The 27588-nt window shown below is 31.9% G+C and overlaps 6 protein-coding genes across 6 annotated transcripts; 3 read left to right on the plus strand and 3 right to left on the minus strand.

The window, feature by feature from the left end:
* The first annotated feature begins 693 nt into the window (after window positions 1-693).
* LOC127249392 (heat shock factor-binding protein-like) lies at window positions 694-2899 on the plus strand. Its single transcript, XM_051272163.1, has 5 exons — window positions 694-774; window positions 1577-1630; window positions 1900-1923; window positions 2005-2047; window positions 2569-2899. The coding sequence occupies exons 1-5, from the start codon at window positions 772-774 to the stop codon at window positions 2709-2711; spliced, it is 267 nt and encodes an 88-aa protein (XP_051128120.1). The 5' UTR covers window positions 694-771; the 3' UTR covers window positions 2712-2899.
* Window positions 2900-3076: 177 nt separating this feature from the next.
* LOC127249391 (vesicle-associated membrane protein 724-like) lies at window positions 3077-5183 on the plus strand. The gene is made up of 5 exons (XM_051272162.1): window positions 3077-3686; window positions 4254-4398; window positions 4481-4601; window positions 4699-4761; window positions 4847-5183. The coding sequence occupies exons 1-5, from the start codon at window positions 3467-3469 to the stop codon at window positions 4994-4996; spliced, it is 699 nt and encodes a 232-aa protein (XP_051128119.1). The 5' UTR covers window positions 3077-3466; the 3' UTR covers window positions 4997-5183.
* A 1009-nt stretch (window positions 5184-6192) lies between these two features.
* Window positions 6193-7153, minus strand: LOC127249204 (flowering-promoting factor 1-like protein 3). The gene has a single exon (XM_051271905.1). It carries the CDS (start codon window positions 6885-6887, stop codon window positions 6558-6560), a length of 330 nt encoding a protein of 109 aa, XP_051127862.1. The 5' UTR covers window positions 6888-7153; the 3' UTR covers window positions 6193-6557.
* A 3068-nt stretch (window positions 7154-10221) lies between these two features.
* On the minus strand, window positions 10222-11490 carry LOC127249203 (protein SRC2-like). The gene has a single exon (XM_051271904.1). The coding sequence runs from the start codon at window positions 11362-11364 to the stop codon at window positions 10429-10431; it is 936 nt and encodes a 311-aa protein (XP_051127861.1). The 5' UTR covers window positions 11365-11490; the 3' UTR covers window positions 10222-10428.
* Window positions 11491-14801: 3311 nt separating this feature from the next.
* LOC127249201 (mitochondrial thiamine diphosphate carrier 2-like) lies at window positions 14802-18693 on the plus strand. The gene is made up of 8 exons (XM_051271903.1): window positions 14802-15167; window positions 15364-15509; window positions 16142-16258; window positions 16687-16798; window positions 16906-17033; window positions 17281-17433; window positions 17533-17676; window positions 18128-18693. The coding sequence occupies exons 2-8, from the start codon at window positions 15393-15395 to the stop codon at window positions 18344-18346; spliced, it is 990 nt and encodes a 329-aa protein (XP_051127860.1). The 5' UTR covers window positions 14802-15167; window positions 15364-15392; the 3' UTR covers window positions 18347-18693.
* A 1034-nt stretch (window positions 18694-19727) lies between these two features.
* On the minus strand, window positions 19728-23908 carry LOC127249354 (uncharacterized). The gene is made up of 3 exons (XM_051272107.1): window positions 23770-23908; window positions 21738-22499; window positions 19728-21662 (listed from the first exon to the last, which is right to left on the minus strand). Exons 2-3 carry the CDS (start codon window positions 22497-22499, stop codon window positions 20076-20078), a joined length of 2349 nt encoding a protein of 782 aa, XP_051128064.1. The 5' UTR covers window positions 23770-23908; the 3' UTR covers window positions 19728-20075.
* Window positions 23909-27588: the final 3680 nt, after the last annotated feature.

Consider the following 27588-nt stretch of genomic DNA (forward strand, 5'->3'; position numbering starts at 1 on the left):
AGTAAAAATATTTGTCTTTATTGTTTAATTTGTACAATAGTTTAATATAATAATTAATATTCAAATATCAACATGCATAAAAACAAAAGTTTATATTTAAAATGGACTGAGGGAATATTTTTTTTTTATTTTTGATAAATTTATTCATTATATTTATAAATATATTTAATAAATATAAATTAATTTAGTTAAATTTTTAATCTTTTACCTATAGGATTTGTTTAAAATCTCTTTATTTATATATTTTTTAATAAATAAATATTTTATTTGTATTTAAAACTTTAATTTATTTAATGTAAAACTACTTTTATTAAAATAGAAAAAAAAAAAAAAAACGAGAATGACAAAAGTGATAACCATAGTATTTGAGTTAGGAAAAAATGAGTAAAACTTTATATTACAAAATATCATATCTAAATTAAGATTATGTTTACATAAAAAAATTTGAAAACTTTGGAATTATTTAACTTTTATATAAAATATATCTTTATTTTACCAAATATCATATTAAATACTATTTATTTTATTTTAATTTGTTTTTTAAATCCAAGAAAAGTCTATCGTCTAAACGGAAGTTTCTACATATATGGGCTTTAGGGGAAAAAGGTTACTATTTGGGCTTTAAAATGAACTGTTTCCATCTCATCTTAAGGCCCAGCCCAATTTATTATTATCCTCCTCGCTTGAGAATTTGTGCCCACAAAATTTCAAAAACCCCCTCAGCTTTTCTGCTCTAATTCCTCCCATTTCCGCTCTCTAGGGATTTTGAAAATGGTAAGTTCTGGGCAAAGGTTTGGATGTTTGATCTAGATTTTTATTCGTACTCGTTGATTGTGCGCTTGAATTTTCGTTGTGCTGGTTGTATTTTGCCCTTGCTTTTCGTTGATGCATTTGGTTTTGAATTGTTGTTGTTGGATGCGATTTTGTTCGCATTTTGCATCTGCGTGATGTAGGAATTCATCTTAAATTTGAATTTTCTTTCTTCTATCTTGTTTATGCTGCTGTAGATTTTCGAACCGATAGGTCTTTGTTGAATCGCTAAGTTAGTAGTCCGGTGGATCTGAGTGTAGTGTCTGCCGTGAGTGAGTACTTAGAAAGTGGTGTTGCTAAGACATAAGTGTTTTGTTCACATTTTGAAATTGGATGGTTGCGTCTGTGCTATATGTCCGATGCTTAAAGCAGTGGCATGTTATCCATAGATGTATTAGGTCGGGAATAATTGATTTGGGCCCATATTGGTTTATTGCTATAGAATTATTGACAATTCAGTGAGCTTATCTATCTGCTTCATTTGTGATGTTTCTTGACACTCTACTGAAGTGATAGTATTTCAGTTTTATCAGTGTTCATGATGAGAATATATCTTGATTATCTTCTTTATTTGCTGTCTATACTTGTTTTCTGTGAAATACTCCAACTGAAATTTAATAAAGTGATTGCTTATTGTTCTATCCTGTATTTTGACATGAGTTACTGAGTTAGAAATCAACAGTATTTAGATCCATGTTTCCCTGGTGAATGTGGTTGCTCATGCTTATTTTCTTTACCTCTTAACATATTCTTAAATTGCTTATAGGATGGACATGACACTGAAAATGCTAAGCAAAGTACTGCCGACATGACTGCATTCGTAAGTCCTCTTTGAAATTCATTTATAGCCAACGAATGTGCTCTGCCAACATATATAGCTGATTGATGTGTTATGTCCTTTGAACTTATATTATCTTGTTGGATAGTTAACATTTCTGTTTCTTAGTGATGATTCCTCTATTTTTTCCTTATGTTTTAGATTTTATTTTATTTTTTCTTTAATAATTATTCTACCCAAATGTGCTTGAAAGAACTGATTTTCTTCATTCTGCTAAACGGCCATTTCTAACATGCATCTCTTAATATTAGGTGCAAAATCTTCTCCAGCAAATGGTGAGTAGCTATGCTAAAGACTAAATTTCATTTTGTCTATATTGTTTCGTATATTACTTACTTATTGTCTTTTCTATGCAGCAATCTAGGTTCCAGACAATGTCAGAATCCATCATTTGTAAAAATATCCTTAATTTAGCCTTCTTAATCAAATCTTTTCTAGACACAACTAAGATTTTCACAGACAAAACCACTACATGATGTGGAGAAAACCTAGAACGGTTTCTGCTACTGGCATTTTATATTTTTTCATTATTGTTCCATTTCTGTCTTCATCAAGCCAAAAAAGGTTTTAATGTATCTGTTAGTGTTTAAGATAACAATAGCTAAGAAGTTAAAAATTGGTAAGGATGTATATTACTTGTGTTTTGGGATTTTTATTTCTTTTTAGATATTATTGTGTATTGGATTTGAAAATTTTGGGGCAGAAAAATTGTAATTTAATGTGATATTTTGTAAGGATTTTAGATGTTGAAAATGATGTTTTTAGGTGGTTCAAAGTTTTTTGTTTTCCGTAGATTGCATGGTACGAAAATATCTGTTGAAAACAGAATGAACAAAGCTCAAGTCTTTCTTGAGTGAAAATTCATTCGAGTTTTAGCTGCTGTCCTAGTCTCCTAAGCATGTTCCTTAACTGCACTGCACTTGATGAGATGGGAAGCCGAATTGACGAGTTAGAGCAGAGCATCAACGATCTTAGAGGCGAGATGGGTCAAGAAGGAGGGTCTCCATCTCCTTCAGCTCCAGCAAAGAGTCGGGAAGAGCCCAAGTCGGCTGAAGATAGCTAAATGCTAATGCAACAATGGGTGTGTACATTTCCTCACTGAGCATCCTAAACCTATTATTGGTTGCAGTATCACTCTTATCAACCAGTATCTCTACTGGATCTTAAAACTTTCATTCGAAAATATTTGGTTTGTTTGTTGTGACACCAATTTGATGCAGTGCTTTGATATATAATATCTATTGAGGGACATGTTGCCAGACAAGAAAGAGCCCACCTTCATTGCTTAATAGTAATCTTGCTTTGTTTTTTTTTTGTATTTTGCATATGTATTTCTATGCTTATTGGAAGTTTTCGATGAGACCTGTGTTTATTCTATGAGATTTTCCCTTGTTTTGGAGTTTTGAAAAAATTTAGAAATGGTAAAAGATTGGCATTTGAAGTATGTTTTGTGACCGAGAAGAATGTATTTGATGTGATCTCGATTAGCTGAAGTGGCTGTAAGCAAATTGTTTATTATTACTACATCCTTGAGAAGGAAGTTAAAGAAATTTCTAAGGAAATGGCTTCCTCAGTATTGATTTCGATATCTTCATATTTGATTAAAAAAATAAAAATAAAGTTTTCTAGAAATGGTCTAAAATGTACAAGGTTTCATTGACCATTCAAAAATAATCAACCAAAAGACTGGAGAACGGTGGAAATTCTTGCCAAACTGATTAAATTTATTGCAGAAAGCTAACCCATGGAAACATAGAATTAATCAAATTACAGCAGCTGTCTGCAGCTTTGAATCCATAAATTAAAAAAGCATAGATCATGAATCAGAAAGAACAACACAACATGGCCCAGGAAACGTTCTTATACAGCTCTGTCTCGCGCGGCACGGCGGTATTGGCCGAGCACGTGGAGCTTTCCGGAGATGGGAACTTGCCGGCGATTGCTGCACAATGTCTGCAGAGGCTGCCGCTGACCAACAACAAGTTCACTTACAATTACCATCGCCATAGTTTCAATTTCTTAGTCGAAGATGGATACGGTACGTAATATAAATAGATACTTCATTCGTCCCTTTTGTAAGAAAGATTTGACATTTATAATAGTATTTTTGTAATTTAAGTAAAAGTTAAAAGTTATTTTAGTATTAGTGTTTTCTATAAAATAGGAAATGAAAACTTTGAAATGACACAAACAAAAATAGTAAAAGAGTACTTTAATTAGGACGGAGGAAGTATATGTTAATATAATATAAATGCAATATATGAATTTGTTGTGGCAAATTAGATTAATGATTGAATCACAAACAAAAACGTAAAGAAAACATATATTTAATCCGTCGAGGACGGCTAAGTTACAGTATCAATATAATTTGTTATCAGATACTACCTTCGTTCAGCTCTAAATGTACCATTTACTTTTTGTGTATTTATTTTTTAATATTAATTATTATATCAAAATATAGTGTAAATCAAAAAAAAAAATTGTAAAAATACTTTTATAAATATTTCTATAAATTTGTTTATAAATATAAAAATATTTTTAATGTTAAATATAATGCAACAATAGATAAAGGTGACAATTTCCTCTTCCGTACTGTGTGTTGCAGTGTATTGCATCGTGTCGAGGAAGGAATCGGTGGGGAATCAGATAGCAATGGCATGTCTGGAGAGAATAAAAGGCGAGTTCAATAAACGGTACGGAGGCGGCAAGGCCGACAGTGCAATTGCAAAAAGCCTCACCGCAGAGTTCAGGTATCTATTTATTACATAATCAAAATTAAAATTCATTTAAATTAGGGATCGGACAGAGAATGAAAATTGCTTATACATGCAGTCCTGTAATGAAAGAGCAAATGCAATACACATTGGATCACGGTCATGAGATAGAGAAGCTGGCTAGGGTTCAAGCACAAGTCTCCGAGGTCAAAAGCATCATGCTACACAACATCGACAAGGTATCAATCAATCAATCATTCAACAGCAAAAAATCAATATCGATAATTTGTCCAAACATAGAACATATCTAAATCTAACACTGCGATAAATGTTCAGACAATCGAGAGAGGTGCAAACCTGAGCAGTTTGAATGACAAGGCCGACGACCTGCGCAATTCCGTGAGCTATAAACTAATTAATTAATTATGATGTCTGTATATATATATATATATATAATTAATTTGGATTATATATGTATATGTAGGCTGAAGAATTTAACGTAAGAGGGGGACAATTGAAAGGGAAGATGTGGCGGCAGAATATGAAAGTGAAGCTGGTGGTGTTTGGGATTATCTTTCTCTTGGTACTCATCATTTGGCTATCCATTTGTCGTGGCTTTAATTGCTCCAATTAATTCATTATATGCATAATAGTTTCCTACATATACTGCTAATTAGGTTAATTACTCATTATTTTGTTTGTTATTGTAAGATTTGTTTATTTGTGTGTGTATTTTTTAATCATTATTATTCCATCAGAAAAATAATAAAATAAAATAAAATTATATAATAGACATTTATGGGCCAGCAGAATAGAGCTGTAATTATTTTTATTTTCTAGATACACTGCCCCCACCAACTTGTCCAATTCTTTTACAATGCAGTATCAAAATTACAGTTTTCACACTATTGTCACTTCATCAATATTATAAATAATTAGTTTCGTAATACAGGATGAATATTATATATAGAAAATGCCAAAAAGCAGTCAAAATCAAACCCATGAGGGACAAATTGTTAAAAGCATTCATGCATGCATGCCCTTTACTTTGGGGATAGGATATGTATATATATATATATATATATTATATGCATGCAATGCAATGTAATACTATAAATTATAATGTAAGAAAGTGCCAGAATATATATATACATAATGTGACTGTGGTCTGTATTCAATAAAGGAGTGGGCATTTTGTCTGAAAGGCCTATTTCTGATTTCCTTTGATTTCATTACAACATCATATCTATAAATTTTATTTTAAAAAAAAAAAAAAAAAAAAAAAAAACCCTTATCTCATCATCTTCTTCATCACAGCCTCCATATATAGAGATACTGATCATATATATATATATATATATACACATACAATGCATCCTTCAATATTATTGCCATTGATAAATTCTATTTTCCTTTTCCCATTTTGCCCCAGAATTGATTTCAAGAATATATATATTAAAAATTGAAAACAATAAATAAAACCCCATTGACCTTTCCTCAAGTTCTGCAGATATTTTGCCAAAACTAGTACAATACTTGGGACAAAAATTTCCTGTCTCATTTCATTTCATGTAGCATTCTTACAGGCTACAGGGTCAAGACAATTATGCTGTTCAAAAAATCCTAAATAAGATAGATAATATAATCTATATATATATATATATTATAGAGAATATACACACTTTTTGGCTGCTTTCCTTTCTAGTGACAGTTAAAGGTTTCCAGTTTGGGCCACAAGGAAAATTAATCAAACAAAAAACCAATAATACAGTAGTACTAACAAGTATTAAATTAAAGATAACTAACAATATTATATATATATATATATATTAAAAAAAATAATACACCCCGTCATATAATAATGTTGTGCTCGATCAAATATATGACACATGTTCTAACGAGAATAATTAATGATTATCTTAAAAAATAAGAAAAAATATACTCCATTTTCTTTACTAAAAAGAAAATATATATATATATTATTTCATGACAGTTAAAAAAAAAAAAAAAAAAAAGCGAAAATAAATTTTGATAAACGGAGTATATATACATTTATATTATGATCATTGCAACCTTACCCTTACTTCCATCTCTATATACACTTAATTTATTCACCAAAACAAGTCAAAAGCAACTGCATACATAAACTCAAATTATATAATAGTTAATTATTTTTGTTATATCAAATTAATTAATTAGATGTCTCTAACTTCGAACTCGTTGCGATTCTTGACGACGATATCGTACATATGAATGGACTTGAACTTGTTGAAGTCCCTAGGGAGGGAGATGAGGTGAATGGTGGAGGCCTTGTGGAATTGGATGAGGTTAGGGTCATGATCATGATCATCGTAGTCGACATTATAGTACCTTTCCCATCCAAGGGACAACAAGATTCTCTCCAAAACCGAGTATGATGTAATAACCTCCCCCGACGCCACGTGGATTAGGACCTTCCGCCGCCGGGGGCACTCTCCCTCCACCAACCGGACCACGCCGTTGTTGAACATCCACACGCCGGCCATATCTATATCTATATTTATATATTTATCTAAGATAAGATCAGATAAGATAAGATAAGATGTATCTGTGTATATATATATATATATATGTAATAGAGGTTAGTTAGTTTTAAGGTTGTAAGAGGGAGATCAAAGATTATGTGTAGTGGTAGTAGCTAAGCTTCTTGGAGGTATATAGATATATATGGTGGGGTTATGTATATATATATATGTTGGAGGAAGGGGAGGAGGAGGAGGATGATAAAATGGTGAAAAATAAATAAATAAAGATGAGATGGATAAGGGAATGCATGTGATGTATAGTACGTTTGGGGGAGATGTTTTTGTTTTTGCGTGTGGGTAAGTTAGGTCCCCACCCCACCCCACCCCACCCCACGAGAATGGGGGGTGGGGCCATGGTGAGTCAGAAGATATCTTGTGGGTCCCTCCTGTTTAGACATGGATGGATATATGTACGCGACGTAGTTGAAGAATTAATGAAATTATATGAATCTTGGGGGGTTTTAGAGTTTGGAATTTTTTTAAATATAATAAAAAGTTGATAGTTAATGTGATTTTGAAAAATATATAGTATTATCGATAAGTAATAGTACTATATTTTAAAAAAATAAAAAAAAAATATATAGATGGAAATAGGGTCTAGCTTTTGTTGTAAGAAACAAGATTGTGGATTGGTGAATTGAAGAAGAAGAAGAAAAAGTGGATTTGGATTGGGAAGAATCCAACAAAGTTTAATATAATTAGCTACCTAAGAAAATAAAAAAATAAAAAAGCAGCTAGCTAGATTGGGAATCTCTTGCCTGTCCTAGATGAGATGCCATATATATATGTGTGTGTATATATATATAGATCTGCTTATATATGTAAATATATATATACATATTCACGTATTGAGTTTATAAGTAGTACGTAGAACAATTGAATTGATGATGAAGGTGGATTTTGCATCTATAATATAATATTCATATTGGATCCATGGCTACTTAATTAATTATATATATATATATATATTATAAATAACGAAATAACCAATAATACACAAGGAACAATGCAATATTATAATGACAGCTGCCAACCCCATACTAAGTTACTTATATATGTAATTAACCAGATCAGACAATAATATAGAGATTCTTTCTTCTCAGATTCTGTGATAGATATACAAGATTTTATATATTCTCGATTCTTGATTCTTTAATTCTCTCTCTCTCTCTCTCTCTCTCTCTCTCTCTCTCTATATATATAAATTCTTTTTTTCTTTCTTCTTCCCATCCATCCAATCCATTCAACCAAATTATCTGTATGTATTTGACCAAAACAAACAAACAAACAAATACTAAATAATTATATATGTATTAATAATAATAATAATAATAATAATAATAATAATCATAATAATAATATTCCCGACCAAGCCCAAACACTGTGTTTTGTCCTGTCGTCTTTCTATTACCCAATAGCAATATTACATAATTTTTGGTCTCCATTCACTGTTCCCTTTTATCCATATATATACAAGGTTTTCTTTATTTATTTTTTTACTCCACACACGCTCACAATTTACAATTTACCCATTAATTAATTAATAATCCCATAATTTCATTTCAGCATCGATTATGCTTATATATATATATATATACATACATATAAATATACGATCAATGTTGGATTGGATCAACAACTCACTCATTCCTCATTACGTATATTTTTCACATTTTAAATACTTTTAATGATTTAATTAATTAATGTATAGTTGTTCCTTATAATTAGGTATCTTTCAATAAAAAAGAGCATTTTATTATCGAATCAACTCACCGTATGAATTTTAAAAACCTATACATAGTTTGAACACATATTTTTTTACTTTTTTGTGTAAAGTATATGAAATTGTATAAAAAAATATAAAAATAATAATTGTGTGTAATATATTAATTTTTTTTTTAAAAAAAAAAATGAGTGTAGTTTGTTAGATGTAAACTTAATCAATTATTAATTTATTATTATTTTAATTTCAATGTAAAACTTTAGTTTGTTTTTCCAACAACCTAAAACACCAAATATCGTATTAAAAGTAAATATAACAAAATTATTGACATGGATGACATGAAATGTAAATGCATGCATATTAGATATTATTATTCCGATAGCTGATTGTGGCCACGTGGCAGATTCTTGATCCTCCTCTATCTACTTCACCTCTGCCAACTCAACTATGACTGTCTTCATTTTATATTTTTAAATATGTGTTTTTGTTATATTAATATAAAAAAATATTTTATTTTAAATTTTAATAAATGAACATAGTATATAGTGTATAAAAATATGTATATATATTATTTTTTTAATAAATACTTATTGAGAATTGTGTATAAAAAATATATATATATATATATTGGATGACCACACCTTCAAATTTCCAACCACAAGTTCAACTATCAACCAAGCATACAATAAATTTCTAAAATAAATTGTGATTGAACCTGTCTTAAATCAATGGAAAGAATTATTCCATTAATAATTAAATCAAATAAATTCAACAATTAGGTCGTAGAGTTCAATAAACTAGTCAATTTTATTTTATGACCATATATTTATAATTATTTGTTACATGTATAATAAAGTAAATCTTTTATTGACTAAATTGTTTTTTTTTTATATTTATTGTAATTTAAAAGGTTTCTTTGGTTAGTATTTTTGTGATATTTTGTGAAAAAATAATATATTTTTATAGAAAAAAATCAAAAAAAAAAGTGCAAAGTAAAAATTTTGAGAATAATTATCAAAAGAACACACCATAATTAATCAATCAAAGTAAATATGACCATAGTTAAATAGTTATACACTACTTTTATGTGTGAAATTTTTTAGGTGATCGTAAGGAGTATAATAAATTGTATGAAAAATAAATATTTAATGTATTTTTTTTTTTAATACTGTAAATAGATAAAATAAAAACTTTCAAAAATATTAATGTAACATAGTCTTATTCTATGTAGTTCCTCTCATTACGCAATGTCGCAATGCAAACAATTGGGCTTTAGTCATTTTATTGAAAACGTGGACTGCTTCAATGGGCCCAATTTATCCTTAATGAACTAAATGGGCCTGTATTCACAAAATCAAGCCCAAATAAATTATTACTTGGGCCATACTTTCAGCCTGTCGTACCCCAGCCCAAATTCATTTCCGACAAGGGTGAAATTGAACAAATGCCAACAACTATCAATACTTCTACTTTATGAATATACAACTGCAGTCAATTCTTTGAACCAGTCGGAATATTCCACGAAAGTTCATATTATATATATCTATACAAAACGCAATAAAATAATATTAATAAATTGAAAGCAGCTATGATTCTAGTCCCATCAATTCATCACACAATTCACAAAGCAGAAACATCGAAAGTCAAGAGGATTTTCGCAAGAAAATTACACCATATTTGCAAAAACTGGAATCCAAACATATTTGAAGATTTAAAAAAAGAAAAAGAAAGATCATTATTGAAAATGGAACGAAAACCGGTATGGATTATGCAGAGTTATTAGAAATCAAACCCGCCGTCGAAATCAGCAGCATCGGAAATCATGTCTCCGACGAGCAGGCCACCAATGGCGCCGCCGAGCAGACCGGCGCCTAATCCCAAACCCCCAAACTTATTCTTCTTCGGCTGAGCCGGCTGAACCGGCGGCCCATATCCGTAACCCGGCGGAGGAGGGTAACCATACCCAGGTTGTGCCGGTGGCTGGGGATATCCGTATCCAGGCGGCGGCGGCGGTGGGTAACTGTATCCTCCGGGCGGTGGTGGTGGATAATAACCGCCGCCGTCGGGTTTAGGGTATGCTGGTGGTGGAGGGTAGTGCGAGCCGGATTCCGGTCCAGCGTACCCGGCCGGGGGAGGATAAACTCCGGTCGGTGGATAACCCGAACTCGGACCGGCCGGATAAGCCGTAACCGGTTCGGGTTCAGCCTTACCAGACTGAGGCGCAAACGGAATTGCAGATCCGTAGGGCGGCGGCGCCGCCGCCGTCGCCGTCGCCGCACTGGTAGATTTTTCGCTTAAATTATAGGAGAAGGTGAGCTGACCTTTAGGCTTTCCGCTCGGCTTCCTGACTTGGTAACTCGCCGTCTTCTTTCCGTCGGCGGCGCCGCCCTTCGATTGCGAATCGAGAAGCTCCTTAATCGGTATGGTGACGTCGCCGACGTCTTTGTCTCCCAAAGCTCGCTGGCAAATAAGCTTGAAATTGAGCGCGAGGCGGTTCATCTGTAGCAGCGCCTCGTCGATCGTGAATTTCATCGGAAAATTCCAATTAGGGTTTGCATCTCCGTCGTGATCCACCGGCGACTTTGTTTTTTGAATTTGGTTCACATCCCCGCCGGAGATCGAAACGACGACGTATACATCCATCTTAGTGAATAAATTCACCTTGTTCAGATCCATTCCGGACTGCAGAATCACTTCCAGCGTTCGATACTCCATGGATTGGATCTGGAACAGAGGAAATTGCAGAAATTTTTAGAGAGAGAAAATGAAGAACTTAGGAGAGGGACAGGGGAAAAGAAGAGACGGAGATTACGATGAATACGAAACGGCCAAACCATAGAGATAATAACCAAAGTACTTATATATAGAAGCTCCTGGATTCCAGATCCGGAAATCCATCCAACGGTGTTTAATTTACTTCATACTATTCAGCGTAGATGATTGCAAGGAGCGAAACTCCCTGGAGCTTTCTAGAAACTCAACTGCCTTAACCGTGTTAAGAAACCGTGAAGTCAACGCTAGCTGAGGTATTTGGGTATGACCCAATTTTTTAGGGTCTGTGATGTAATTTTCGTATAATAAATAATGAAGGGTGTGTTTCGCACGGTTTGTTTTTCGAAAATATAAATAAATAAATATTACCTCAAATATTATTTTAATATTAAATTTAAATTATTTTTTTTTTCAAACTAATTAAAAAAGAAACACATCTTAAATAAAAATCTAAAAAAATTAATATATTTGTGTTGTTAGAATTATTTTTTTTATAAATATTACTGATATATTATTAAAATATTGATCGAATTCAATTCAGGTCCAAGTTCAAATAGGATTTATCTTTACTTTTGGGACCCAATTAGAGGATATAATACTCCATTCCGTTCATATTCGAATAATTGGATTGTCTTCAAATAAATATGTTGAATTTGAATTGCATTTTCAGTCTATCCAAGCCCATTTGTTTCTCTAATTCTTCTCTAGCTCTTTCTTATTAGTGGAATTGTATTTCCTCTGGTTCAATTCACAATGTAGAAAATTTAGGTAATTATAATTAGAAAAATATATATTAATAAAATATATTGTATAATAAAATAATATAAAATTTAGATTAAAAATGGTCTAAGATTAGAAATTATGAAGTTTAAAATATAATTAAAGTTTATGATTATATATTCTTAAAAGAAATAACAAATTATATGAGATGATTAAAATAGAAAAAATAGACATTCTATGTGTAACGAAAAAATTAAGAAAAAATTACAAAAATATTTTCATTAGTGTCTTATAATACTAATATAATAATATTTGTACAAAATTTTTTTTATACAAATATAAGAATATTTTTAATGTTAAATACAATGATTTAAAAGGTAAATGTGACCCTAACTGGACGAAGGTCTAATCAAATGTCACGATATTCAATTCAATATATATGAAACTATTAAATAATATAAATTCATAAATATATATTAATTTATAATTAAGATAAAAATAATTTTATTAAAAATAAAAAGTTTTAAAATTATACAAATATAAATAAAAATATTTTGAATGAATCATAAATGTATTATGTTCTATGTTACTATTAAATTAATTAAATTAATTTATATTTATTATAAATTTAATAAATTTTACTAAAAATAAAAATATACCAGTTGAAATTGGATGGACAAAAAATAAGAAAAATAGAACAATTGACATTGGATGCGGAGAGAGTATTATAACTACAGACAAAGTGGGTAACTTCAGACACGACACTTTAAATCAATTTGTATGGTATTAGGTTCGGCCAAAAATTTACTCAGGGTGTGTTTGTTTGGGGGTTTGGATTTTGGATTGAGATTTGAATAATAAAAATTTTGAATTTGAATAGTTGTATGATGTGATATAAATAGGGTTTGATGTGATGTTTTGAATGTAAAATTGATTTTTAGTATAATATAAAAAATAAAAAATAGGTGTTTGATTTGATGCTTTTGGGGGAAAAAATTGGATGAATAGTGAAAATCCTCCAAAATCCTTCAAACAAACACACCCTCAGTACATACCACTATGAATTTCTATGTCATAAAAAAAAAAAAAAACAAACAAAAAAATAAATACAAATAATAATCACTCGATATGAATCAACTAAATCAAAATAAAATAATAACATATCAAAACCTATAATCAAATATCTACAATTCTTATGTGTATATATATAGCGAGGAGCTGAGAACTCTCTCATCACCTGAGAATAATAACTCCGACGAGAATGGGGGCGAGCTTGCCTGGTTTCTCTTCTGATGCATATCTGATTTCTGAGGATTTGTATTTCAGACATATTTTCGACAATGGATTTTTTTTCAATCGTATTTTCGACGAATGGATTTTCAGCCATATCTTTGAAGATGAATTTTTCAGCAGTATTTTTTACGACTGGTTTTTCGTTAGTCCTCTGGTAGTGGAAGGAATGAGAAATACTTACAACTGTGAAGATTGCGTCAATGAAGAGAAGAATGGGAAGAAGCTGACGTCATCGTTCCACCCTTGCGTTAATGATGCTGTGATAGTCGGTTTCAGGACACAGGCCGGTCCAATTGGTCGACCGGCCAGTAAACGCAATTGATCGAGTTTTCCTAGGCCGAAGGGCAGAAACCGGTCCAATATGTCTGGTCACAAATTTAGGGTAATTCCAGTTGATTTTATCACTCTATTCTCCGACACTAATTTTCAATTCTCATTCCAAAATATAATACTGTTTCATTTCGATTTTACAGCCACATTTATTTTTTGCATCTTAATATTTATATATTAATTATTATATAAAGATATAGTACAAATTAAAAAAAAATAACAAAAATATTAATATTAGTTTTTTATAATACTATTATAACGACGTTTATGAAAATATATATATATATATACAAATATAATGACATTTTTAATGTTAAGTACAAAAGGTAAATGAGACAATTGAGCCGAACGGAAGGAGTATTTCCTCAGTCTCACTTATCGTGTCCATCTTTCTATTTCTATTACATTTTTTAAAAAAAATATTATATACTTTAATCTCATTCTAATTTTTTAATTTATAATTTTTAAATTTTAATTAAACTAATTTGTTAATTTAATTTAATTTTAAATTATTTTTAATATACAATAATTATTTTTACTAATATATTATTAATTATTTATAATATATATTCCCGTATTTGTAATAAAAGAGATAGGATAGCAGGAATGAGGAGAATAATAATAATAAAAAAAATAAATAAAACTTTCTATAAAAGTTAAAAGAAAAATATTATAAAATTATCAAAAATTCTTATACAATTCAATTAATAAATAGCAAATTATTATTTTAATTTATTATAAAATTCTAAAAAGTAAAATACTACAGAGAGTATTTCTTTTATAATATAATTATATATCATTAATATAAAAAAATACATCTATTCAAATACACAAAATAAACAAATCATTTATTTATTTATTTATATTTTAAAATTATATACAATAGGGTATAACTAACATAGTATTAATTATATATAATTATACCCTATTGGAAAAAAGGCTAATTAGTATTTAATGTTTGATCTGTTTTTTTTTAAAAAAAGGTTTATCCATATTTATGCATATAAGCATTTCAATCATAATCTTCCCCAATGTATTTGCCCTAAATTCCCAAATCCCAATTTCCCTCCCTAAATGAACCATATGCAAATTCATGCACGATTCAAGAATGTATTTAACCCGCCACCTGCAGTAATTCGCCCCAATTAATGGCCGTGTGGTGGCTATAGGCCTATAGCAGAAGTTCAACATCACAATCCCAATTCCATACGACGCTGCTCCATATTGTCACTTTTGTTGGATGCGACTGTCCAATTATTCGTTTTTTCCACTTTTAACTGTTGAGAAGGGCTGAAAACGATTCAACGGTGTGCAGACGTGACCCATTTGGGCGTGCGCAGTTAGGGTTTGTTCGATTGTTGACGATTCGTTGATGCCTTCTTTCTCCCCTTCATCCTGTGCAGGTTTCTTTACCGTTCCTCTTTGTGGATTTCTGTTTTCGAGTTTGCGTGAACTGCTAATAGTTTCCGGAAATTTATGATGTATTTGTTTCAATTGTGTTTTTGCCAATGTTTATTCGATCGATTCTGGGCGGGATACATATATGTAATGTAGCGGACAGATTTCTTTGTATGTAATTGTTTCTTGGTTTTGTTGAAGGTTTTTGAAGTGCATATTGGAGGAGGGGAATGGAAGAGACGGGCCAGCTAAAAAGGGCTTTGATTGACGCCTCAGCTGGTGCGATTTCTGGGGGAATTTCGAGAACGGTCACGTCACCCTTGGATGTGATTAAAATTAGATTTCAGGTTGGAGATTAGAATCCATTGAAAAACTATAAATCGATGTTCTTATTGATTTAATATGTTGTAACTCATGATTCTTAGATTGTGTAACATATTCTTTTGCACAAATAATCACAATTGCTTCAATCAGGCGTTGGAATTAATCATCGACTTCCTGCGCTGGAGGTCTGTTATAACCAGTGGAAAGTTTAGTTTCTTATGCTGAGAGTGTGTGTAGGTTCAGTTGAACAACTGTAATTCGAGATTAGAATCCATTGAACAATTATAATTCCATATTCTTGTAGATTTAGTTAGTGTCTGTTACATATGCATTTGCACAAATAATAACAGCTGCTTCAATCAGTCTGTTTGAATTAACCATCCGACTTCATGCTCCGGAGGTTTGCTATAACTAATGGAAAGTATAGTTTCTTATGCCTAGATTATGTGTGGATTTAGTTGAACAACTATAATTCAAGATTAGAATCCATTGAATAACTTTAATTCGATGTTCTTGTTGATTTAATATGTTGTAACTCATGATAGTTAGAGTGTGTTACATATTCTTTTGCACAAATATTCACAGCTGCTTCAATCTCCGGAGGTCTGTTTTAACTAGTGGAGAGTGTAGTTTCTTATGCTGACATTGTGTGTAGGTTCAATTGGAACCGACTGCCCAATGGGCATTGCTTCGGAGAGATGTATATGGTCAATCAAAATACACGGGGATGCTGCAAGCAACGAAGGACATATTTAGAGAGGAAGGCTTGAGGGTATTGTTTTTATTTTTTAATCAAGTATATTTTTCTAGATATGTTCTGAAATTATCGAATGGATTGTTGAGATTCTCATTCTTTCTTTATTAAAGTCCAGAAATGTTCCTTATTAATGTTGAGATTTCTATCTTGCTGCTTTGCTAGTTTGGAGTTTCCATTTGCTAAGGTACTTGAGAACAAAAAGAAACAAAATCTGTGTCTCAAGTTACAAATTCATGAGATGTTTGGATCCTGTTGTGTATAATGACGTTTAACTGGAATAATTGGCTGGAAGAAATTGCTATTGCACTGTATTAACAATTTAAAAGTTTGTTTCAACAAGCATTGTTAGTTTTGATTGCTGGATGTTGTTGGGAACTTGCCATTACCCTAAATTTAGTTTCACTCTTGGCCGTTTGTCATTTATTTATTTTTACTTGAATCAGGGATTTTGGAGGGGTAATGTACCAGCCCTGCTTATGGTTATGCCATACACAGCAATACAATTTACAGTTCTTCACAAATTGAAGACATTAGCTTCTGGTTCTTCCAAGTCAGGTTTGCTGGAATTCTTCCCTTCCATTCAATTGCTTTTTGTAATTATTTCAACTTTGTTGCCGTGTGCCTTATTTTCGACATTCTGTAATGTTCTGTTGTGAATGCAGGAGATCATATCAATATAAGCCCATACCTCTCTTATGTTAGTGGGGCATTGGCTGGATGTGCTGCCACTGTTGGATCGTATCCTTTCGATCTTCTAAGAACCATTTTAGCTTCTCAAGGGGAGCCTAAGGTACTAGGCATTAATTTTCATATAAAGATCATTATTCAATTTAATTTCTTAAGATTTATAGCCTAATCTACTGAACTTTGCACGGTAAATCTCCCTGAAATTTAGGTTGAAGTCTATTATTTAGTAGCTATAGTACACTAAATAGTAACTTGGCTACGAGTACTTAATCACTAACTCACTACCCCTATGTAAACTAGTAGTGTATGAATCCAAAGATTATAAAGTACAAAGTTGCCTTCTTGATCAGGTTTATCCGAACATGAGGTCTGCATTGGCCAACATACTTGAAACCCGTGGCTTTCGTGGGCTGTACGCTGGATTGTCACCCACACTAGTTGAGATAGTTCCTTATGCTGGATTACAGTTTGGGACATATGACACATTCAAACGTTGGGCATTGGTAACTCTCTCTCTCTATTCATATAATATATATATATATATATATAACACATACAGCCATGTTTGGATTCAATTTGATTTTCGTTTATTGCACTTCTAGGCCTGGAATAGACACGGATACCCTTTTGCATCCCCATCTGTGAATACGCTTACAAGTTTTCAGCTTTTCCTATGTGGATTAGCGGCCGGGACATGCGCTAAAGCTGCTTGCCATCCACTGGATGTTGTTAAGAAACGTTTTCAGGTACGGCGTTGTCTCCAAACTCTTCTATTTAAATAAAACCTTTAGGGTAAATTGCATAATACAAACTTATGTCACATTAAAAATGCACAAAATACCCATTATTTTCTTTATTACTTGAAATCAACTTTTGTTATATTAAAATATGCACGAAATATTTTCAGGAAAAACTGATGTTGGTTGTAAATGAAAAATTGATCAATACTACATTTCACAGTTTAAAATAAAGACTGCCTAATTTCGCAATCCTTGACTTGAATTTTCTGTGCATACTTTAACATTTTGAAATGAATGGTCGATCAATTATTTATTTAAATAAGGCTATTTGAGACATTCTGTCTTTTATTTGTATAATACAACTTTGAGGCATTTTTTGCATTTATAGTAAAACACATATGGGTGTTATGCAATTTATCAAAAACATCAACTAGTGAATAACATCATACTATTGCAGATCGAAGGACTGCAAAGGGATCAAAGATATGGTGCTCGGGTTGAACACCATACATACAGAAACATGTCCGATGCCCTTGTTAGAATCCTACAAGCCGAGGGCTGGGCCGGTCTCTACAAAGGCATCGTCCCGTCAGTCGTCAAAGCCGCGCCTGCCGGTGCCGTAACGTTTGTTGCTTATGAATTCACTTCAGACTGGTTGGAGTCCATTTTGACTTAGATTTTTCTTCACTCTTTTTTTGGTTTTTTTTGGCAACAGTTACTATATTCTTTTTGTCTTCACCACAAGATATAGTTGAGGGTATTTATATTTGATACCCACCCACCCACCCACCCCAGTTAGAGTGGGCTATTGCTATATAAGTGTTTACGAGGTAGGCAGTAGTTTTATTGCCTGGGAAAAGCTCCAAAGCCATAGAGATTTAATTCTGATGAGATCTTAAGATTGTAATGGAATTGCAGTTACCATTTCTATTTGATGCAATCATAAGATTCAATATTTTTTAAGTCGTTTGTAGTTTGATCCATCAAACCATAGTTATCCGTGTCGGATTGCGTTACATTGTAATTAATAAATGTAATGTAAAAAAAACAATTAGATTATGTTGTTGGTTATTTATTTATTTCTTCCCTTATCTATAGATTTTAATGTATTATAACAAAATAAAAAGTAATATAAAATAAATATTTGATTTAATATTTTAAAAGAAGAATTAATAAATATAAGAAAGCAAAGTTTATCTATTACAATTATCACCGCACATAATTAAATTTAATTTATGTCATCACGTTTATTTTCTTTAGAATACAGAGGGGAGTTAGTTTTTAGGGGAAATATCAATATAAGAAATTTTAGATGAAGATTCAGTTTTTATTTCAATATTTTTTTAAAAAAATTTAAATAACATTCTATTATAAATATTATATAAATTAAATTAAACTAATTAACTATTAAACCTTAAATTGATTAGTAATATACTAAAGTCCTCCTAGAGGAATGCATCTTTTGTGTTTTTTAGTAAATTAAATTAAAAAAATATATATTAACAAATAAAAATATATAAAATAATTTTGATGTTTTTCATAAATTAAAATAATACTTTTCAGTTAAAAAAATATAATATAATATAATATAATATAAATGCAATTTTACTTTTGATATTAAAACAAATATAGAGCCACTATTCACAAATATAAAGTAAATATTTAATTTAACTTTTTTATTTTTTATAATATGAGAATTCGCGCGTGAGTAAAGTAAACATTGATAGCAATGATAAAACTTAAGAGACTAAACCCAAAAAAAAGACTATAAGGCGTCAACAAATATTCAAGAATCCTTACTTAAAATTCGACGATGACCACTATGGTGTAAATGTAGCATCGCAGAGTGACGAAAGATTAGCGGACTATTGACAAATATGATTCAGACAATGATAGCAATTATAAAAGTTAAAATTAAACCGAAAGACTATAAATCATCAACAACAAGTATTTAAGAACCTCCTACTTAAAATTCGATGAATTGCTCGCAAACTAACTCAAACGGCGGATAGTGACAGTGACGATAGGTTAGCGCACTACTGACAAATATGATTCAAACATTGATGACGATGATAAAAATTAAGATTAAACCGAAAGACTATAAATCGTCAACGACAAATATTTTTTTAAAAAAAACTACTTAAAAATTCGACAAATCGTTCGCAAACTCAAATCAAGTTCTCAAAGTCTATAAAACCGAGCGCGAAATTTCAGCTCGAGTAGAATAATCCGGTCTATCACCATCCCTTATTATACCCCTTCGAAAACACAGCAGAAAGTTCATCTAAAAAGCTACACTTTCATACACTATGCAGTATCATATCAAATCAGAAAGATAGTCTTAGCCTTTACCCGTTTCGTTCGCCACGACGAATCATCGATCGAAGGTTCTCTGCGGATTAATTTTAGTGCCCACATTGCGCTGAAACGGACTCGTCGTTTGTCTGCGACGCCGCAACTTCAGACCCGACAAGAGCATTGCAGTTGCTGCTATTCGACGCGCCATTGTCAGCTTCCTCGATTCGAGATTCCATGGAACTGTTAGTCGACTCGTTCGACTTCACCGCAAGACGAGCACGTTGAGAAGGATGTGAGTTAATATCCTTCCCTTTACGCTTTCGGTTTACGGTTAAATACCCGTCTGCCAGCGCCTCGAGCGCTCTCGACGTCGGGGGACGGTTCCTCGTGCTATGTCTAAGAGGATTCACATTCTGCGGCAGCGGCGGCGGTGGCTCCGATCTAACCTCAGTAACGGGGGACTTACGCGCGGAATTTTGGTCGTGATTTGCCGCGTCAGGGGGAACTTGAGGCAAGTTGAGATCGATCATTGTCTGATTTTGAGGATTCTCGATGCTCTCGTCCGGGCTGCCTCTCGACGAGCTCGTCGACGACAACTTATCGCGATACGACCCCGCTTGAAAAGACGAATTACCCATAGCATCGTGAACGCTTGTGCAACAGCTCGGAGGCATCCCGTTCTCCAGCGCCGTACTCGTTTCTTTCTGATTGCAATGCACCAGAACTTGCCTCTGCGGTTTGACGACGGGAACGTCTGCATTGCCTTGCTTCCTGTTCCGGCTCGTCTGCGATTTCGCGGCGGTCATTTTCGACTGATTGTTCCCTTTTGAAGCCTTCTTCTTCTTCTTCTTCGAGTCGTTGCTTTTCTTGGAAGGAAGCGTTTTCTCGACAGATTTAGCTGTTTTTGCTCGGAGGTTCTCCGGGACAATGTTTGATACGTCGCTGGTCTCTTCAGAAGTCTCGTCGTCGCTAAATTCAACGCAAGCCCGAGAAATGAATACGTCGGAATACTCGGACGGGAGAGTTCTCAATTCCCTTACTTTTCCGTCGGATAGACTCGTATCGACCACGGTGAATTTCAAGACGGCGACGTTGCGGTTAGGCGTCTTCGGTTGCAAATAAAGAGGCCTTTGCTTCTTAGGGAGATGACCGTTGCCGTCATCGTTTTCATTGTCGTCGTCGTCAGATTTCTTATTTACGTCAACTCCTTCGGCTTCGAGCTCAATCAGCTCGGGCTCCTTCGCCACTCTGCTCAAGATATCGGTCACGGAATCGTAATAATGTACGCCTTTCTCGAGCTTACTTCTCGAGAACTTCTTGACTCCCGGGATTAAGAAAACCAGACACTGCTTCGATCGAGGCTTCTCCGAGCGCCAACCCCGCTCCAGCAAACGCGGCCAAACCGCTTCATAGAACAAGTCGTTCGACCTAGCTTTGCTGAGCCGATAATTACCACTCAAGAACTTGACAATGTCCGTAGTTGTAAGAGACGAGCAATCCTTCCCAGTCGGGATCTCGGGGCGTGCGGCGATCGCATGATTGGATTTTGAAGATTCCAATGCCATTCCCGTCAAATCGTGCTTTCCCGTCCCGATTCCGATAGCTTCGATGAGAGTTGCCATCCCAACCATGGCCTTCAAGGAAGAGACGTAGTCGGATAGCGACGTTTTTTCTTCCACAAACGTCTTGGAGACCTACACGATGAACCAAAACGAAAGGTTAGTCGAATTTTTGCGAAATTAAAGAAATCGATAACGAAATTCGAGTACCTCCAGTACAGCATTTCGGCATTCTTCCGACACTTTTGGAACTATCCGAGACAGCAGTTCCTGCTGCCTCAGTCCCGTGAATATTCTCTGGCCGAAAATGCATCTCCTGTTCTTCATCTTTCGGCACTGCGTCCATCTCTGATATTCCTGCGATCCGTAAAACTTCCCATAGTAGAACGACAGCAGAGAGCCCATCTCTTTTGTCCCGACGAATCGCCTGACCTCTACAAAATTCTTCTCAAATATGTACAACCCGAGTAGGAAGCTGTCCTTCTCAATTGCAGTCCAATCTTTTTCATCGAATCCCGGGACAAGACGAAGCCCCGGACCGCCGCTGAAATTCTGACTCGTTGAATCACGCGTATGATCAATCTCGCTGCAAAAGATCTCGTTCTTGGTCGTGATTTGTGTCGAATCCGAAGTGGTTGAGCTGCCACAAGTTGCTGGGGCGTCAGGTTTTCCATTTCCGACCCATGTCAAGAACACGGGCATTCCAACCACGAAATTTTCAGCTGCTCGTTTTTTTTTATTCGGCATGTCATAAAACTCTTGAAAAAGTGGAGGAAGTTCAGCTTGGTATTCATCTCCAACTCGCGGCAATATTTCCGGTTCTCCAAATTCGTCGATCACATCCGAAGGAATGGACATAATTTCAGACACTTCAATCTCTGCCCCGGAGTTGCCACTGCCCGGGGGAAGTAACTTCTTGACATGAACATTCTCAGAAGAAGCTGCATTTCGATTTATATGAACCGAATCCATCTGAGAAACAAAGCAAAACGATTTACAATCAGAAAATCAACAGCCTGCAGTTTCTCGACAAAAATTTTACTTGCCATTTAAACAACACCAATAGGTTCAGACTTAAGAGTTCAATTGTGGATTTCCGGAAACAGAATTGGACAAGGTAACAACATTAGTGTCGAAAAAGACTACAAAAAAACTCCAAGAAACACACAATTTAGACAACATAGAAAGACCAAATCTACAAATGATAATCGAACCCCAAAACACTACTAATCGAAAGTATCCACTATTTTAAAATCTTCACAACCTTTGTTTTCGTCTTGTAAAAGAACTAGATGAATAGTTCAACAAATGTAATCCATACACATACATAGGCCTTACAGTGCTTGAAAAATCGAAACAAACATAAAAGGAAAGAACTTCATAAGTAAAGTGGAATAAATCTAAACTTCGGCGACGAGCTTAGGGAAATTCGAAGACTAAATCTAAAAGAGCAAGAACGCAAAAGTACATTTCCTTTAAAGTCTTGCAGATTAAACACTAAAAAACCTACAGATTCGAGGCCTCGACCCGAGCCCTCAAGAACACAAAGCCACTAATTAACATTGAGTAATCACAGTCAACCAAATATCGAATTCGATCAAACATAATAACAAATCAGGAATCACTTGAGCACAAAGACAAGAACTTTTAATCAAACTTAAACAAACAAAGAAAACATCCAAAAATCACCAAACCTAACGCCCTAAATCCCCTATTCGGTGGCCCTAACTCGATTCCAATTCACAATCAAACTAACAAACAATCAATGAAACAAACAAACAGCAAATCCCATTGCCATAGCCATACAACAGAAACTCAAACTCAAACTCAAACTCAAAATCAAAATCAATCCATCAACAAATCTCCAACAAATCGAATCAACAAGAAACAATGCACAAATAAACTCTGCAACTCCACCAAAATTCAATGCGATCCCACCAAATTAACCTCCCCAACACAAACTCAAAAATTTCTATTCCCCTAAGAAACAAAAACACAAAAACACATACAAATACATTTATGCATGCACACACCGTACAGCGACGGAACGGCGCCGACGGGAAGCTCACAAAAATGGGTTTAGATGTGAAGCAACAGAGCCGTGAATAAAACACACATAAAAATAACCCATACAAAATACACGCACAAGAACACATACAGTAAACGGTTAATTCATCTGGGGCGGCTATACATACAAGAAACTGTATGTATACGCCGAGGAGATAGAAAGAGAAACAAAAACCTGGGTTTTCCTCAACAAGAGCAGAGCTTTTCTTTTCCTTCTCTTTTGTTTTTTTTTTTTTTTTTTGTGGAGAATTGAATCGAACTATCGAAGAGATAGAGAAATAAAAAGAGAGACTTTCGTATTTCTGAATTTTTTTTCCGCTTGTTGCTTTGTAGTGAGAAGAATAATTTTCACTTTTATATATAGAGAGAAGAAAAAATTAGGAAAAATTAAAAATTAAAACAATAATAATAATAAAATAAAAGAACCAGATATGAAGAACGAGGGAATTCCCACGCGCCGCGGCCGAGCGTGCTTCCACGCGCCGGGAAGTTGCTTGCGGCAATACTATTTATAAATCTGCATTTTTTTAAAAAAAAATTTAAATTAAATTTAAAAGTATGCAAAGAAAGAAACCATTTATTGTCTATTATTTCATATTAACTGCTTCCTACCTAAATAAAATTACGTATACAAAAAAATATAAATATATGTAGAAACAAATGGGTGTGTTATTTTGTGAAAAATATTATATATATTCATATATCATATAAATATAATTATATATTTTATTCATTATAATTTTAATATAAAAATATTATTTTTTGTATTACCGATACATCTTTTTATACGTAATATTAAAAAAAAATACACCCAATATTTTGAAAATGATTTTGCATAAAATTATTCTTGCAATTTCATTGCAACGATCGAATTCGCGAATTATTATATCGGGGCGGTTGTCGGTGGAATCATTCCTTTGTATTTTTTCTTTATAATTTTACTTTCGAAATTTTGTTCTATTAGATTTTTTATTATTAGTATTATGTAATCATTACAAAATATTTTTTAAATGCATAAAGCATTAATGAAATGCATAGAATTTGTTTTTTAGTTTAAAGTTAAATATTTAATTTGAATTTTAATTTTAAAAATGTTTTGATATAATATATTGTTGAAATAAATAATATATTATTATAAAGAGTTACATTGAATAATGATAATTTTTGTTTCAAATAGAAAGTAAATACACTCATATTTCAATTTGTCTGATCCAAATTTATATGTAAACATATTTAAAGAGCTTTCTTTTTTTTTTCCCTTTTCCTTTTTAGATTTTTTAGGTTAGATATATATTTTAAAATTCTTTCAACTTTCCTATTATGTAATTAATTTGAAATAAGATATTGATTTCAAATTTTATTTAAATAGTATTTTAATATGACATTTTATAAAAAATAATAGGTTTTTTAATTAAAAATTGTAAAAGTAAACAATGTTAATTTTATTTTTTAATTACAAAATAACAAATCCATAGTAATGTTGTAATAAATACCACTATTATTTTCTCTTACATAAAATTACATTCAAGTGATTATTTTTACAAAAAAATAAAAGATAAAATAAAATTACAACTAAAACAAAAACAAAAACAAAAAAGCACCAAAATATATTTCTATTGATTAGATACATAGTAAAAATAATAAATAAAAAAGTAGAGCTTTTATATTATTTATTTTACATATATATATATTAAAGGGATTATAAATATGATATTATATCTATAAAACATTGAATGAAATATTTTTAAGAGAAATATAAAACATACAAAACAAATGTGAGTGTGTGTGTTTTTATCATTTTTATTAAAAATATATTAGTTTTTTTACAAAATATTACATCAAAATATTATTTAAATAAAATTTAAAATCAATATCTCATTTCAAATTACAACCAAATCCTATATTAATTATAAAAAAAAACAAATATAAATATCTAAAATGCTTCAAAACACAATAGTTTACTTACTTAGTTTTTATTGTAACATTTATCCATTTTTTATTTTATCTATTTTTCAATATTTTGAAAAAAAAAAAAAAAAAAAACTAGAAAAACTTAAAAAAGTTAGGAAAAAAAAACTTTTTGTGTTTTCGTTTTGACTAGTTTGTTTGACCGGTGAATATTTGGTGAGAATTAATACAATATATTTTTATTGAAAAATAATTAATTAAAAAGAATAAATCAATTATTTCTAAATTTAAATATTGTGAATTTATTTGATTTTGATTTGAAATTATTTTATATTAATTTTTTTAATATTTTAATGTGATATTTGTCTGAATAATATTAATTTATATTTGAAATATAAAATAAATTAATGTTATAATGTGTTCATTTTTTTTTAATCTTTTATTGTTTAATACAATATATTTATTTTATTTCATAGAAAATATTATACCAAAAAATATTATTCAAATAAAAAATAAAATGACAAAAAATCATCGGAGGAAGAAAGTGGGCTATCGTATACTTACAAACATGAAGAACAAACTTCATTTTCGAATTGGGTTGAAATTGTTCTTATTATTAACCCGAGCTATTTAATTTTTGGGCCTAAAATTAATTTAACCCAATAAACGGAAACATAATTGTGTCACGTAATCAATAGTCAATCTGTTGGTTGACTATTAATTCTTTAAAGCATATACAATAGTCAGCAATCTAGAAGCTCTTAAAGCAGTGGAGAAAGTTTTGACAAAAAAAAAAAAAAAAAAAAGTACCCATTGCAATGATTTTTCTATCGAAGCCAAAAAATTGATGGGGTTTTGAGTATCTCTCGTAAAGTCGAGGCATATAGAGCAACAACAATGGTTTCAACGGTCCATTTTCGTACTACAATTTAGAATGTCGAACGCTCCATCATTTCCGAAGTTCGATTCTTCGAACTTGCGAGGCTACAAAATGGATTTGAAAAGTACAGAGTGTTGAGATATTTAGATATATAGTTTTATATTTAGTAGATTTATTTAAATTTGATTTTATCTATATATTAGATTACTTAAATTTGAGTCTATCGAGTCTGTTTTGTATTGCCGGTACATAGACTCTTTATTTTAATGATCAATAAGACAATTTTATTATTTTTTTCCTATTTTTCTAACAATGAGTCCGAGAGAAATTAATTTTATAGAGAGAAAAAAAACTATTTACTTTTCTACTTTTCGTATATAAATGAAAAAACTCATTTTTTGGAATATTATAATTTGAATTTTACAAAGTAAATTCATGTCGTGAAGATGAAACATTCATGCAACAAAAATGGGCTGTATTTGAGGGTCTTTCGTTACTTTTTAGAATACTTTATCCTGATTTTACGAGTTATGTTTTTTTCTAGATAATATGACTGGCGAAATATTTCTTATATACACGTTTACTCAAATGATCGTTGTATCATTCTTCTACGAAGATTATGGATTTGTTTCCTTTGACAAGAAATCACATTTTTTTTGGTATTTGAATTCTACGTTACATTATCAAATTAAAACCAAAATTTTTCTAAACTTTTTCAAAAGAAAGATGCTCTATGTTCTTTATTATATATACATCTCTTGTAGACTTTTGGTGAATCAAGTGATCAAGTCAGAGATGTGCCATTGGATCATTGGTAAGTTCTCACAATATCACCATATTTCCCATATTAATAATTTCAGTACTATATAAGTAATAAATACATGTGTAGATCAAGAAATTGATCTAATGATCTATATCCATAGCCCTAAATTTTTGAGCTCATTTAGGAGTTTATTTTTACGATATAATACAAAATTTATAAATATATGTATAATATCAAAAAATATATATTAAAATTAATTTGGTTGTATTTAAATTTAAATTTCTTAATCATGGAAGAGTGGAACCTCTCCTTTGATTATGCTTGGTAAAAATATTATTTCAGTCCTTAGGGCTGATAAACGGATCAGGTCGGGTCGAGTTCAGGTTCGGGTCAGTTTAAACGGATTACAAAATTCTTGACCGACCTATTTAATTAAATGGGTT

The sequence above is a fragment of the Andrographis paniculata genome, unplaced genomic scaffold (genome assembly GCF_009805555.1).
Source record: "Andrographis paniculata isolate CXL003 unplaced genomic scaffold, ASM980555v1 Contig35END, whole genome shotgun sequence".
NCBI lineage: Eukaryota > Viridiplantae > Streptophyta > Magnoliopsida > Lamiales > Acanthaceae > Andrographis > Andrographis paniculata.

What these genes read in the sequence shown, in the direction of transcription:
- LOC127249391 (XM_051272162.1), top strand. Translation starts at nt 3,467, where the DNA reads ATGAATCAGAAAGAACAACACAACATGGCCCAGGAAACGTTCTTATAC. An exon ending in AGCCTCACCGCAGAGTTCAG is followed by an intron (nt 4,399 to 4,480) that starts GTATCTATTTAT and finishes TTATACATGCAG; the next exon opens with TCCTGTAATGAAAGAGCAAA. An exon ending in TGCTACACAACATCGACAAG is followed by an intron (nt 4,602 to 4,698) that starts GTATCAATCAAT and finishes ATAAATGTTCAG; the next exon opens with ACAATCGAGAGAGGTGCAAA.
- LOC127249201 (XM_051271903.1), top strand. Translation starts at nt 15,393, where the DNA reads ATGGAAGAGACGGGCCAGCTAAAAAGGGCTTTGATTGACGCCTCAGCT. An exon ending in CATTCAAACGTTGGGCATTG is followed by an intron (nt 17,434 to 17,532) that starts GTAACTCTCTCT and finishes TTGCACTTCTAG; the next exon opens with GCCTGGAATAGACACGGATA. An exon ending in TTGTTAAGAAACGTTTTCAG is followed by an intron (nt 17,677 to 18,127) that starts GTACGGCGTTGT and finishes ATACTATTGCAG; the next exon opens with ATCGAAGGACTGCAAAGGGA.
- LOC127249204 (XM_051271905.1), bottom strand. Translation starts at nt 6,887, where the DNA reads ATGGCCGGCGTGTGGATGTTCAACAACGGCGTGGTCCGGTTGGTGGAG.
- LOC127249392 (XM_051272163.1), top strand. An exon ending in CTGCCGACATGACTGCATTC is followed by an intron (nt 1,631 to 1,899) that starts GTAAGTCCTCTT and finishes TCTTAATATTAG; the next exon opens with GTGCAAAATCTTCTCCAGCA. An exon ending in AGAATCCATCATTTGTAAAA is followed by an intron (nt 2,048 to 2,568) that starts ATATCCTTAATT and finishes ACTGCACTGCAC; the next exon opens with TTGATGAGATGGGAAGCCGA.
- LOC127249354 (XM_051272107.1), bottom strand. Translation starts at nt 22,499, where the DNA reads ATGGATTCGGTTCATATAAATCGAAATGCAGCTTCTTCTGAGAATGTT. An exon ending in GCCGAAATGCTGTACTGGAG is followed by an intron (nt 21,663 to 21,737) that starts GTACTCGAATTT and finishes TTCATCGTGTAG; the next exon opens with GTCTCCAAGACGTTTGTGGA.
- LOC127249203 (XM_051271904.1), bottom strand. Translation starts at nt 11,364, where the DNA reads ATGGAGTATCGAACGCTGGAAGTGATTCTGCAGTCCGGAATGGATCTG.